The sequence below is a fragment of the Musca autumnalis genome, unplaced genomic scaffold (assembly GCF_047663935.1).
Source record: "Musca autumnalis isolate F117 unplaced genomic scaffold, ASM4766393v1 scaffold_5, whole genome shotgun sequence".
Taxonomy (NCBI): Eukaryota; Metazoa; Arthropoda; class Insecta; order Diptera; family Muscidae; genus Musca; species Musca autumnalis.
The window spans coordinates 46,771,939-46,786,160 of record NW_027412088.1 but is presented as its reverse complement, the minus strand read 5'-3'; the positions used below and the strand labels follow the sequence as shown (position 1 = coordinate 46,786,160).

Here is a 14,222-nt window from a genome sequence, read left to right as displayed (position 1 = left end):
GAATCTTTCTCTTTCATCGTTCTTTCTATTTCCTTCGTTCCAAATAGTTCCGAGACCGATAAAATTCAACGAATCTTTCTCGTTCTTTTTATTTCCTTCATTCCAAATAGTTCCGAGAATGAAGTAGTTTAACGAATCTTTCCCTTCCTTTTTTCATCTTCTGGTGGATGAATTGGCATAAAAATTAATAAATTGCAGCAATTAACGAGGATGTGATTTACGTTTATTTAACAATGTGGCCGCATCTGAATGATGAAGGAACCGAACGAAGAAAGAAAATGAATTATATAAATAAAAGGAACTACATGCACGGCTGGAACTATATGAACTAAAGGAACTGTATAAATGAAAGAGCCGGATATAGTTCCAATAGTCCCTTGTCCGGAATAGTTCCTTGGAACTAGTTCGTTCCGAAACTACACAACTCTAATAAAATGACACTCAATGGAGTTAAGGCCTCGGCACGATGGTTCCGTTGAGTGCCTGGTATATACCGCTTTAAAGGCTCTGCTCATATTTGGTTTGATTGACATTATGCCCATTGTTATTTGTCAGGCATTGACGAAAATATTCTAGTCAGTCAAAACTGATGCTGTGGTACTCTTCAGACCTTCCTGAAGAGGTAAGAAATTTTTCAAAATCAGTTTATCAATAGAATATGCCTATAAAAATTTCTGTTTGCCTGAATTAAGAATAAAGGAGGCCGAACAAATTTCGAACTGGATTGCCCTTTTCTTTTTTATTATTTTATCAGAAACAAGCAAGGCAAGCAGGCGAGGCAGTAGTAGTGGGATTCTGTAACTCATTTTTGTCGTTATAGATAATTGTCGGTAAAATTAAAATGCTTATAATTTCGATAATTAACGAAATTTTTCGGTAAGTTAACGATGAATAAAAAGTAGTCGGTAGCCTTTACCGACCCAAACAGTGATGCCAACTTTTCTTTATGTTTTAGTCATAATTTTGCGATTTAATTTTACCGATTTTTGTCGGTAACAGCAAAAATGAGTTACAGAATCCCACTACAGGCCTAGATCCCCTTTGCAATTTCGCAGTCGGTCTCCTTTATAATTTGGCTTGGTAAAGCGAAGGGCTGATTTAGTTTGGTTTTAAAGTTTATAGACGATTTTTTTCTTTAAAAAAACCCGATTAAAGTAATTCATAATAGTTAACAATGTCCATCCCTGATACTTATGTTTGGTTTACATTTACGAAATCCACGCAATTTCAACTGTTAATTTCTTTGCGTATACGTCAAATGAAAACTCATCTGAAATCCATTGGATTTCATTTGACGTTTAAGCAATGGAATTGACACTTGAAATCGAGTGGATTTTGTAAATGTAAACTTACTATTATTGTATAAATATATCCAACATATGTACGATACGTTTGCACTAATTCATCTATTATAAAAGTAATTACTAAGTAACGCAATAAATTTTAGATCTTTCGTCATTTCATCTAAGTACCATTTAATGAAAAAAATGTGAAACTATGTCCTAAAATGTGATGATAGTAAATAAATATTTCAGTAATGTTGCATACAAAATTATCTCAGAGAGTAGAAGAAAAGAAAAACAAATCATTTTTAGAAATATGTCCCCACTTGTTTATTTTATTTTTTTATATGCAAAGGAAATGAATGCTGCTGCTGTTTAATCAATAAGGAAATCGTTTTTTGTTAGTATGAAACTACGTTGGATGCTACGATTGATATTTTGAAACTTGTGTCATTCAGATTAGTCAATGCGCCACGTTAGCGTACACTAAACGCAACAGCATTGCCACGTTACGAATTCAACGGCTTGACCAATCATCATGCAAAATACAAATTTATTATTATTTTTGTTATTAATTTCATTGAAGAAGGAAATACAATTTTAATTGTAATCGAGAGAGAGAGACATTGTAGTATAAAGAGAGATAGAGAGATACAGAGATTCTGTGAGTAAATGATTGTACTGTGTATTGTTGTTTTATTATTTACTCAGCATGCCACAAGACAATGGAAAATTTCAAGAACAATTTAAACAAATTGGTCAGTTTTTTTTGTCGGTATGAATGGTGGGTTGGTGGGAACCACATTAATAACAAGACATACACAATCCATAAATTGTTGTTAGTAGTTGGACCTAATAAAATTTGTTTATAATTCTATTCCGTATACAAAATGTATGAATGAGTAAAAGGTAATGGACTACTTGCTAAAAATGTCATTCATGCCAAATTCAAATGGGTGTTTTTCGTATGGATTGGTAGGATTTGTTAGTTAAAAAAGAACTAGTTCTTATTATTTTTTAAGATTTAATAAATAATATTGAAAATTGCAATAATACTTATGATTCAATTGATAAAGATGAGTGCGTTTTTTGTTTTGTGGTATTTGTTTAATTTGTTTTGTTTGTTTATTTCCTAAGAATGAAATTGCTGACGTTTAAGAAAATTTATGGCGACCATCTTGAAATTGAAATAAAACAAAATTTAATTGTAAATGAAGAATAAAAATAAAATAATTTAAAAAAAAGATTATTTTATATTGGAGTGTGTGAGAGTAGATGATACGTGTGTGAATGGAGTGTATATTATGTTGCTGTGTTCCAAAACCTGAATTTTTTGTCAACTTTGTGAAAGAAAAAATCTAAAAAAAATTAAAATAGTAGACCCTTCTGGAACAGATTATCTGTTAATTCTATAAGAATTTAATTTTATAATTGGATACACTAAAACTTGTTCAGACTATGCATTTATACGATGATCAAGTGCATTATTTCGATTTATTTGACATATATTGTATGAAAATGACAACTTAAACGGCGTTTGCACTAGAGCTTTTTGCCGGGTTAACCTTCTTGATGAAGATTTATTTGACGATTACGCTATGGTATTGACATTTGAAACCCAAACACACTGGGTTAATCCGGTTAAGTGCAAACGGGGTATTAAATCCACTGGATGTGCTAAACCAAGCAGGAAATCAATGACAGGAAATGAATAATAATATGCTTTTTCCAGAACCTGCAATTTTTACTACGATAAAATTTTTCCTTTATGTTATCGAAAAATATAGTAAAAATGAGTAGATTTTTGCATTTCTGGAACAGACCAGAAATCAATGATACGAGTGAAGAAATAATGCTCTGTTCCAAAACCTGCAAGAAGCTACTAACTTTTACTATGATAACATTTTTTCCTTTATGTTATCGAAAAAGATAGTAAAAATTAGTAGATTCTTGCAGTACTTGAAATCTATGAAGGACCTAAATAGTGAAGTTTTGCGTCATTTCTGGTAAAAGAATAAAGAAAAATTCGATATTGGATGTCTTTTGCCTTTTGTAATGACACAAAAAGGTGCAAGGAATTGCAGAAAGGCTCTGGCATTCCTTTATAATTTGTCATTTGGAAGGCGAGCTTTGAAACTTAATGTAAACATGGTGTAAGAATTACGTTTATATTTACAGAATTTTGAGGATTTCAGCTGTCAATTCCATTGCGTATACGTCAAATGAAATCCAGGGGATTACAGCGTATACGCTAGAGATGGGTAATCTAGTTCACTGTACTAGTTTCAAAGAGTATGAGTAACGTCATAAAATCTAAGTCTATGTTTACATTTACGAAATCCACTCGATTTCATCTGTCAATCCCTTTGTGTATACGTCAAATGAAAACTCATCTGAAATCGGTTGGATTTCATTTGACGTTTGAGCAATGGAATTGACAGTTGAAATCGAGTGGATTTCGTAAATGTAAACATAGTATAACTTGTGATATTACGTGTACTCAGTTTGTTCAAGCAAATGATGTGGGTCACTAGAACTGCGTAGTGAACCCTAATACACGCATCCGGTATCGAGCGAGTTTTTGTTCGAAGACAAATTTCGAACGATCGAAATTTTTGGATTCCCTTAAAGTACAGTACACATTGTCAGTTTTGAATGACGATTTTTTGCAATTATCGATAACTGTCCAACCGTCCAGCAACCACAAAATATTTTGTGGTCGCATGATGAATGACAAAAATGAACGGCCACACTAGCAAGCAACAACAAAGCTGTCATTCAAAACTGACAATGTGTACCCAGCTTAAGTGGGGTACACACGATCAGGTTTTTCGGTTTTGTGGATGTGGTAAAGTAAGTCCGTGGTCACAAGCACATTTTTTCGAAAAAGAATCTACTAATTTTTACTATTTTTTTCGATGTCATATATAGGGACAATTTTTATCGTAGTAAAAAAAATCTTCTTGCAGGTTCAGGAACAAGCATTGTATTTTTGTGCGTTTTTATTCTATAAAAACAATTGTTTGTCCTCCTTTATATTTCTGTGAAGTATTTCCGCCATTTTTATTTCCAAATTAATGGTGATGGCAAATTAACTCTAATATCAGTTCAGTCTTTCCCAGCAAGAATTGTCCAGCAATTCTCAGAGAGTAAGGAGTTTTTATTCTCTTTTGCTAGAAAATTGTAAAAAGTAAACAGACAACTTATCAGCAAGCAATCAGCTGACTTGCCAAAACAAAACAATTTGTCCGCCAAGAATGGAGCCAAAGGAAGCAACAATGTTGTATTTTATTAAAAATAAAAAAGAAAAATGACACAAAAAAGGATTTTTCCACTTTGCAACTTTGTTCTCCAAAAAACAATACAATTAAGGCCTAGGTACATAAGCTGCCTCGCCTGCTTACCTTGCTTGCTTCTGATAAACGAATAAAAGAAAAAAGGGCAACCCAGTTCAAAATTTGCTCGCCCTTCCTTATTCTTTTATTTTTATTATATCAGAAATGAAGCAGGAAAGCAAGGCAACCAGGCGAGGCAGCTTATGTACCCAGGCCTTTAGGCTTTGCTAATTCCCCAATAAAATTGTTTTCAATTTGTACAAACATAAATCACCGAATAATTAAAAACAGCTGATTTATTGTTTACAGGAAGAAGACGAGCTACAAGTGCTTGGTAGAAGAAATTTGTGTAGCAAGAATTTGCAAACTCTCTGAAAAAGAACTGTCAAAATGTCTCTCTCGAATTGCTCTCTTTTGCTGGTTTTTGGTGCTAACAGATGACTTCCAGTAACAATTTGTACAAATTGTTACAAACTTTATGCTAGGTTTACATTTACGAAATCCACTCGATTTTAACTGTCAATTACATTGCTCAAACGTCAAATGAAATCTCATCTGAAAACCATTGGATTTCATTTGACGTTTAACCAATGGAATTAACAGTTGAAATCGAGTGGATTTCGTAAATGTAAACGAAGCATTAGGGTAACTAGACAGACCTATCGATAGCTATCAATGTTTTGAAATGAAATGTCGAAAATATCTAATGTTGGGAATATCGAAAGTTTTCCATCTCTAATCAACGTTGACATTTAAGCGGGGTACTCACTAGAGCTGGCAAAAAATCGATGGCACTATCGATAATATCGATTATTATTTAAAAATTCAGTATCGATTGATAGTTTTGCCTATCGATATTATCGGAATAAAAACCCCTAACCTAAAATTCATTGAAATAAATAGAAATGTCGCTGCTTTTCGGTTATGTGCGTGTAGAAAGTAAGTCCGTAGTCACACGTACACATTTTTCGGTCAAGTAAAATGTTTTTTTATAAAATAAAAACAGTAGTTTATTCTCCTTTACATGAACTACTTTTGCAAAATTTCAAGAAAATCATTGACATTTCCGCCATTTTCATCTCCAAATTAATGGTGATGACAACGTAACGATAATATCGATAGCAATCGATATTTTAAAACACTATATCGAAAATATCTAATGTTGGGAATATCGATGGTTTGCCAGCTTTAGTACTCACGATCAGTTTTGATTGTCATGCTAATGCTTGGTTTACATTTACGAAATCCACTCGATTTCAAGTGTCAAATCCATACGTTAAACGTCAAATGAAATCTCATCTGAAATCCATTGGATTTCATTTGACGTTTAACCTATGGAATTGGCAGATGAAATCGAGTGGATTTCGTAAATGTAAACATAGCATCAGTTTTACTCAAATAATCGGTTGCTTGCCGGTGTGTCCGTTTCGATGCTGCTGAACAGTTTGACAGTAGTCGATATTTCCGAAAAATCGACGGTCAAAACTGAACATGGGGCCATTGCACTTTTAAACGTGGATTAAAAAAAGATTTTTGGCGCGACATTTTGGTGTATTGGTGTGTATGGGTGTTCGTGTGTGAAAAAGTTGTACAACTTAAGAAAACCAAAAAAAAAAAAAAAACTATATGCCTATTCCAGAACCTGCAAGAAGCTACTATTTTTACTACGATAAAAGTTTTTCCTTTTTACATCTTTGTGTTTATTTCAGCTTGAGTCCATATTTTGTTGTATTCAAGTATTTGAATTTTTTCCTTTTTGATAAAAAATAGTAGATTCTTGCAGCACTGGAACGGACCATAAATGAGAAATGTAAACATCAAAATGAAAACCTTTTTGCCAAATCTAACCTTAGCTTCATATTGATCGGAATTCATTTCGGCAATTAACTTGGCCATAGCCCTTTCGGTATCCTCCAACTTTTTACGCAATTTCTCGATTTCCATCAACTTATCCGTTTCCTTGGATGCGATAGAAATTTGCTGTTGTTGTTGTTGCAGTGGCTGAGGTAGATGTTGTTGTTTTAGCGATGACGATAAATTAGTAGCAGCTGCTTGGGCCGATAGTGTGGCATTGTACAAATCACTGGCGGCTTTAGTGCGATGTTGTTGTTGTTGATGCAAGGTATCAGCAGGATATTTAGTTCCTAGAAATTTGTATTAAGTTTTAGGGTAGATTGTTGTTTCTGGTATAAGAGTATTGATTTTGAAACACACTAATAGTGAGTAACTAACAACAAATATCAAATATAAATGGAAAACTCAAGGAAAAACGAACGAAACGACAAAAAAAAACGAATGTGAAAATAAAGAATATGGTGAATATGGCAAATGGATTGATTGGTGGTGGATGGGTTAACAACTAATGACAGACAACATTTAATACTAAATATAATTAAGGAAACAAATTGTTGTTTGATGTAAAAAATAGTAGGATATCAAGGACACCAAAATATTTATTTACACAAAACCAAACCAAAGTTGGGTTATTTAAAGAAAACATTAAAAGCAGCGTTTGTCTAGTTATTTTTTCTTCGAAATATTGAAATTTCGAAAGAAATCATATTTCTTCTTGTTGTTTAAAACCGGAGGACATATTCTAAAAAATGTTTGCCATAAGAACAACAACAACGACTAGAAAAAAAAGTATGTCTGAACCAAAAATATAGAAAATACAGTACATTTCAAGATCGCTACATTATTATAAATTAATTATCAAGATAAGTCGTAAAAAGATAAAATCATTTCATTATTATCTTACTTGTTTGATGTTCTCGCCATCCTGCATAAATAGGACCACAACAGGATCAATATGCATATAAAGTATATATTCATGTGAAAGCATTCAAATTTGTTTGTTTAATGAATGAATACACAAAAGAAACGGGGGATATTTTTATTTGAATTGAATTTGGAAAAAATAGCTATATATGTATGTAGTTATGACGATATTTTGTACAACAAATTACTATCTCTGGTACTGTAGTTATCTTTTATAATTATTTTCTTTTCTTTAAGTAAATTAAAAAACAAATTTATTTGAACTGATTTCAACTTACCCAGTTTAGATCCATTCAAATCTTCAACATGTCTACCATTTTCATGTCCGAACACATCTTTTCTGAAACTGGGATCAGCAGGTGCTGGGCCATAGGGTGCATTTGGTACTGGCTTCTTGAAGACTATCTAAACTCAAGAAAAAGAAAAGAAAAACGAGGTTAGAGCGAATAAAAACGAAATTGAATACATAAAATGCCATTTGAATTAAAGCCTTTTGCCGGGTTAACCTTCTTTATGAGGATTTATTTGCTGTTTACGCTATGGAATTGACATTTCGCACACATTTTCGTTTCGACATACAGAAACAGGCTGAAAGAGTTCTTTATTTTTAAGTTTCGATATTTGTTTAGAGGTCCTCAAACTTCTAAAGTTGCGATGGCAAAAGAATGCAATGTAAACAAAAAGCAGCTGACTGTTATTTAAATCCTCCAAAGGTAAGATTTGTACTGGATTTATTGAATCCAGTGGAGGATTTATGAATATTGTAAATCAGGCATAATATTTAGTTTTTAAGAATCATATTAGTGGATTTAAAAAAATTTTTAAAAACCATATTTTGTACGTTTACGAATTTAACAAATCCAGGATATAAAATGTCAATTCCATTGCGTTTACGTCAAAAAATCCTAATAAAAAAGGTTAACCCCGCAAAAATCTGGGAAAACATAGCGTTAGCTATAACCATGATGGAATAAGAAGGTATTACATCAAATCATACAAAACGTCAGATTTGATAACTGGTATGAAGATCAGCTGTTTTTGCCGTTGTACCTGTATTATTATGCCATGGCTATAACCATGGATGTTTAATAATTGGTCTGTTCCAGAACTGCAAGAATCGACTACTTTTTATTATTCTTTTTTTCGATAACAAAAATTACAAACTGTTATCGTAGTTGAAATTAGTAGCTTCTTGCAGGTTCTGGAACAGACCAAATATCTACCAACAACTATATGAACCGTAACTGTGTCCAATACATACCTTAACAATAGTATAACCGAAGAATATAACAATGCCTATGGTATACAATGGCATTAAAATGCCCACACTTTGATTGCCCTTTGCTTGTGGTTGATGCATTGCACCCGCACCCATGGGTGGACGCATGCCAGGTATTGGGCCAGGCTAAAAGAAAAAAAAAATACATCAATAAATTTTAGCAAAAAAGAAATAAACTAAATATTTATAGACAAAACAATAACAAGATGATTCATGTCAAATTAGTGTTTTCGACAACTCAAATGTGCTGCTATTCTCATTTGCTAATTTTTATAGATATACAAACATTTGTACATATAGAACTATATACATACATATGTCTGTTTATCTTAAAATACTTATATGTATATTAAATAATGTTTATACACACAATATTAAAATGAGTTAATGTTTTCTTCCATACATGTTTTCTCTCTGTAGAGAAATGCGAAATGACCTTCTCAAGTGAATGGCAAAAGAATAAACAGAAATAGAAAGAGGAAACGTCATGGAATTCGAAAACAAACAAGGGAAATGGAGGCATCACTTTCTATTTTTTAAGAATTTTTATTATACAAAACATAGTCCATATTTACATTAGGCAATTTTCCTTGCGGCAATTGTCAGTTTGATGGAGAGAGGGATGAGGCATATGGTAACCCTTTGCCTCTCAACACCCTCTCTCACCTACAAACTGACAATTGCCGCAAGGAAAATTGCCTAATCTAAATATGGACATAGTCTTGTGCCAGACTATGAAAATTTTCATGAAAATGTTTTGAGCTTATGGGTAAGAAGGGAGAAAGGGAGCTCCTTCACCTCCGCTCTCTCCTAAAAGCTAAACTATTTTCATGTATTATTTTCAGTGTCTGGCACAAGAGATAGTGGAGTAAAACAATTGGTCTGTTCCAGTACTTCAAGAATCTACTAATTTTTACTTTTTTTTTCGATAACATAAAGGAAAAAATGTTATCGTAGTAAAAAATAGTAGCTTCTTTCAGGTTCTGGAACAAAGCAATAGTGGAGTGATATTTTTCGATAACAATAATTTCCATATATTATAATATATAATCAATATTTTATTAGAAATATTTTGTTATAAAACGATTTTCTATAGAAATGATTGTCGATAACAATATTTTCTATAAAAATTACTATCGATAACATATTTTCTATAGAAATTATTGTCGATAACAAAAGTTTCTATAGAAATTATTGTCGATAACAAAAGTTTCTATAGAAATTATTGTCGATAACAATATTTTTTATAGAAATTATTATAGATTTCGTTGGTTCTAACAAGAATGTTTTATATATGAATATATATTTAATGACAAGAAAAACAGAGAGAAGACTGAATACATATTTCATTAAACATTAGTATATATAATAATAAAATGCATAGGCTGCTATGGTTATTATTAACATGGCCAACTAAATAATAACTACTATGATTGCTTTTCTACAACACCCCTTCTCAATCATATAAGCCAATGCATTTTGATAGTTTTTTTAAATCTATTATTATCCAGGGATTTCGTGAAGATATCGGCCAATTGATCACATGTTCCGATAGGTTCTATCTTGACAATTCCTTTATCGATGTAGTCTCTTATAAAATGATGCTTTATGTCTATGTGCTTTGATTTCTTAGTCTCAACATTTGACGCCATGAATATACATCCCCGATTATCTTCATAAATTGTCACAGGTTCATTTTGAATGACATTTAAATCTTGAAGTAAGCCACGTAACCAAATTGCTTCTGAAACAGCAGAACTCAATGCGACATATTCAGATTCACTCGATGAGGTAGCCACCGTCTGCTGCTTTCTACTTGACCAGGATACGGTACATCCGAATACTTTAAATAGGTAACCACTTACTGACTTTCGGTCAACTTCGTCTCCGGCCCAATCTGCATCGGCAAATCCTACCAAGGGAGGTTCATCCTTTTCTTTTTCATAATTCAATTTTGTTTGCAATGTCCCTTTTATATATCTCAACACCCTTTTAGCTGCTTGCCAATGTGCTTCTGAGGGGTTTTGTTGGAAACGTCCCAAGTAACCGACATGGTAGCATATATCTGGCCTTACACAAAGCATAACGTACATCATACTTCCAAGTAATTCTCTGTATGGTTTATTACATGCCGTTTCGCTTGTGCAAACTTGTAATTTCAAACCTTTTTCCATTGGCGTCATTACGGGATTACAATCTTGCATAGAGAATTTTTCCAATATTCGGGATAGGTTTGCTTCTTGAGATAACATTATTTTTTATGCGGTCTTTTCTACCTTTATTCCCAAAAAGTACTTCAGTTCTCCAAATTGTGACAACTGAAATTTTCTCTCTAATTGCGCTTTGAACTCTGCAATAAGTTCCATATTACTGGCAGCAATAAGTGGATCGTCCACATATAGTATGACATAAATAACTTCACCGGTCATAAGTTTGGTGTATAGACAATAGTCATGACTTGATCTATTGAATCCCAATGTGATAAGGTATGTATTAAGAGCCTCGTTCCAACACTGTAGAAACCCTTTTACAACTAACCGCGCTTTGTACCTTAATGGCTTCCCATCTCCATCGTAGTTGATTTTGAAAATCCACTTTGATTTCAATAATTTTGCTGTTTTGGGAGGTCGTTCAATTTTCCAAACTTTGTTTGATTCCAATGACTGCAGTTCGTCATTTATTGCTTGAATCCAAAAATTTTCATCAGATCTACCAGCTATATTGGAAAATTTTTCTGGAATGTCCATAGGTGTTTGCTCTTTAATGTATGCCGAAAATCCTAATTTAAATCCCATGAATCTGTTGGGAACGTGCTTAGTACGTTGACTTCTTCTGGGCGTATCCTCTACACTGTCACTTGATTCAGTAGTATTTCCATTTGATGTGGTAACTTGTTGTGGTAAATCTACATTATCATCATCAATAATCTCCACGTCAGGTGTGCTCTCTGTAATGTCGATAGGTGTCGGAGTAACAGGCACGCTATTCTCATCATCCCCTTCTTGCATGTTACTTCTTATAATTTGTGTTTTCAAAGGATTCACTGTGTTGATATCTTTCTTATATGGAAAGCACGTTTCATCAAATTTGACATCTCTGGAAGTGATTATCTTCCTTTCCTGCATATTCCATAACTTGTATCCATTTGGAACATAGCCCAACATAACTAACCTTTGACTTTTCGAATCTAGTTTCTTTCGCTTTTGTTTCGGTACCCAAGCATAAGCTTTGCAACCAAACACCTTGAATTTCCCAACATCTGGCATGGTGCCGTACCACATTTCTGCTGGAGTTGTATTTATTAAGGATTTTGTTGGACTTCTATTGATTAAGTAAACAGCTGTCAAAGCAGCTTCGTTCCACATATTCTTTGGCACATTTGATTCTAGAAGCATACTTCTTACTTTTTCCATTAGCGACCTATTGAATCTTTCGGCCACCCCGTTCTGCTGAGGGGTGTAGGCAATTGTTTCCTCTACTTGAATTCCCTTCATGGCATACCACTTCCTTTGCTCATGTGAACAATATTCTCGGCCTTGGTCTACTGTTAGTTTTGAAATTGGCACACCAAATTGTGCAACAGCCATGGCTTCATACTCAACAAATTTTTGAAATACTTCAGACTTTTTGGCGATGGTATATATTACTGTAAAATGGGTATAGTCATCGACGAATGATACAACATACTTGGAACCATTCCAAGCTACAGGATCAATTGGTCCGCATACATCAGAGTGAATTCTTTGTAGTGGACGAGTGGTCTTTTCGCGGGTTTTATTAAAGGGTTCACGACATTGTTTGCCCTCGACACAAACATCACAGAACACGATTTTTTCGGGTTTTACATCAATGCCCAGTACCATCTTTTTATTTACCAGTTCATTAAAGGAGCTTGATCCAATATGACCATATCTTTTATGCCACAACTGATTCTTTTCTACGTTTGAGTAATTCACCACACGATCGTTAATGTTAAATCTGATCTCATATAAACTTCCACGTAAGTATGCAGTTCCTATGTGGTATTTTCCCTTCATTATATATGCCTTGTCTTTAACAAATCGCACTTCAATGCCGGCTGATGTCATCTTTTTTACAGATAGTAAGTTGTCTCTGAGATCGGGTACATATAATACATCCTTTAGTTCTACATCATAATCTCGGTTACTCATTCCTTTGATTACGCCTTTATGGTTGGCAATCAGATATTGATCATCTTTAGCGACTTTTATTTCCACGGGAGTTGCCAACATTGACATTGAATCGAAATACCATTTCTCATTCACCAAATGATCGCTTGCACCAGAATCTAGCTTAAATGTTACACAAGACTTACCAACGTTTGAAAAATTTGCATCTGCCATAAAACAAACTGATTTGTTATTCTCCTTTTGTGTAAATTTGCTTCCTTTAAAGGCACTTCTCGCTTCACTTTGGCGACAATCAATTGCTTTATGACCGAATTTGTGGCACTTGTGACATCGACCTTGAAATTTCCTTTTAAAATTCTTTTTACCTTCAAATGCGGTTTTTGCTGGATTTTCGTCTCCTTCTGAACGATGGGTCATTTTTGTTTCTTCCAAGAGTAGTCGCTCTTTAACCATATTGTAGGATAACTGAGATTCGTCCAAATTTTGTAAAGCTGTTATTAATGGATCGAACTTCTCTGGCAATGTCATAAAAAGTTGTGTAATAACGTCACTGACTCCAACTTCAGCCCCAGCCATCTTAAGATTCCTGATTAAATTTTCAAATTTCATTAGGTGTTCCGCTACAGACTCTCCTCCTTTCAAACGTAGGTTCAGAATCTGCTTTCTGGTCAAGACTTGATTTGTTATAGATTTCTTAGCAAATACGTTCTTCAGACTCTCCCACATCTCTTTGGCTGTCTTCTTTTCTCGAACGTATCCCAGGCAATCATTGCTAATAAAGGATACCAATTTGTCTCTTGCTTTCTTATCCTTCTTTAAAAATTCTTGCTTTGCAGCATTTTCTGCGGGAGGATTATCCGTTAAAACATCCTCCAGGTTTAAATTCTCAAAATGAATTTGAACTCGAAACTGCCATTCATCATATCCGCATCCATTAAATTGGGGTATACCAACGCTATCCTTTTGTTCGCCCATAACCTATTATAGATTTCGTTGGTTCTAACAAGAATGTTTTATATATGAATATATATTTAATGACAAGAAAAACAGAGAGAAGACTGAATACATATTTCATTAAACATTAGTATATATAATAATAAAATGCATAGGCTGCTATGGTTATTATTAACATGGCCAACTAAATAATAACTACTATGATTGCTTTTCTACAACAGAAATTATTGTCGATAACAATATTTTCTATAGAAATTATTGTTGATAACAATATTTTCTATAGAAATTATTGCGATAACAATATTTTCTATAAAAACTATTGTCGATAACAATATTTTCTATGGAAATTATTGTCGATAACAATATTTTCTTTAGAAACTAATGTCGATAACAATATTTTCTATGGAAATTATTGTCCATAACAATATTTTCTATAGAAATT

At 33.3% G+C, this 14,222-nt stretch overlaps 1 protein-coding gene across 40 annotated transcripts in view; it reads right to left on the bottom strand.

Annotated features, from left to right (window-relative positions):
* The window catches only part of RIC-3 (RIC3 acetylcholine receptor chaperone), a 46,846-nt gene that overhangs the window by 9,087 nt on the left and 23,537 nt on the right, over window positions 1–14,222 (bottom strand). For 12 of the 40 annotated variants that reach the window (XR_012408615.1, XR_012408614.1, XR_012408619.1 and 9 more), the window contains 3 exons: window positions 8,658–8,801; window positions 7,675–7,801; window positions 6,467–6,762 (listed from right to left, as the gene is read on the bottom strand). Coding sequence is in view for 23 of the 40 variants with exons in the window: in XM_073957862.1 (XP_073813963.1) it covers window positions 6,467–6,762; window positions 7,675–7,801; window positions 8,658–8,801 (567 nt within the window). In the remaining 17 variants the exon portion in view is untranslated. Of the gene's footprint in view, window positions 1–2,339; window positions 2,461–6,466; window positions 6,763–7,376; window positions 7,398–7,674; window positions 7,802–8,657; window positions 8,802–14,222 lie in introns of all 40 variants that reach the window. The other 28 variants (XM_073957866.1, XM_073957875.1, XM_073957865.1 and 25 more) reach the window with 6 other exon arrangements.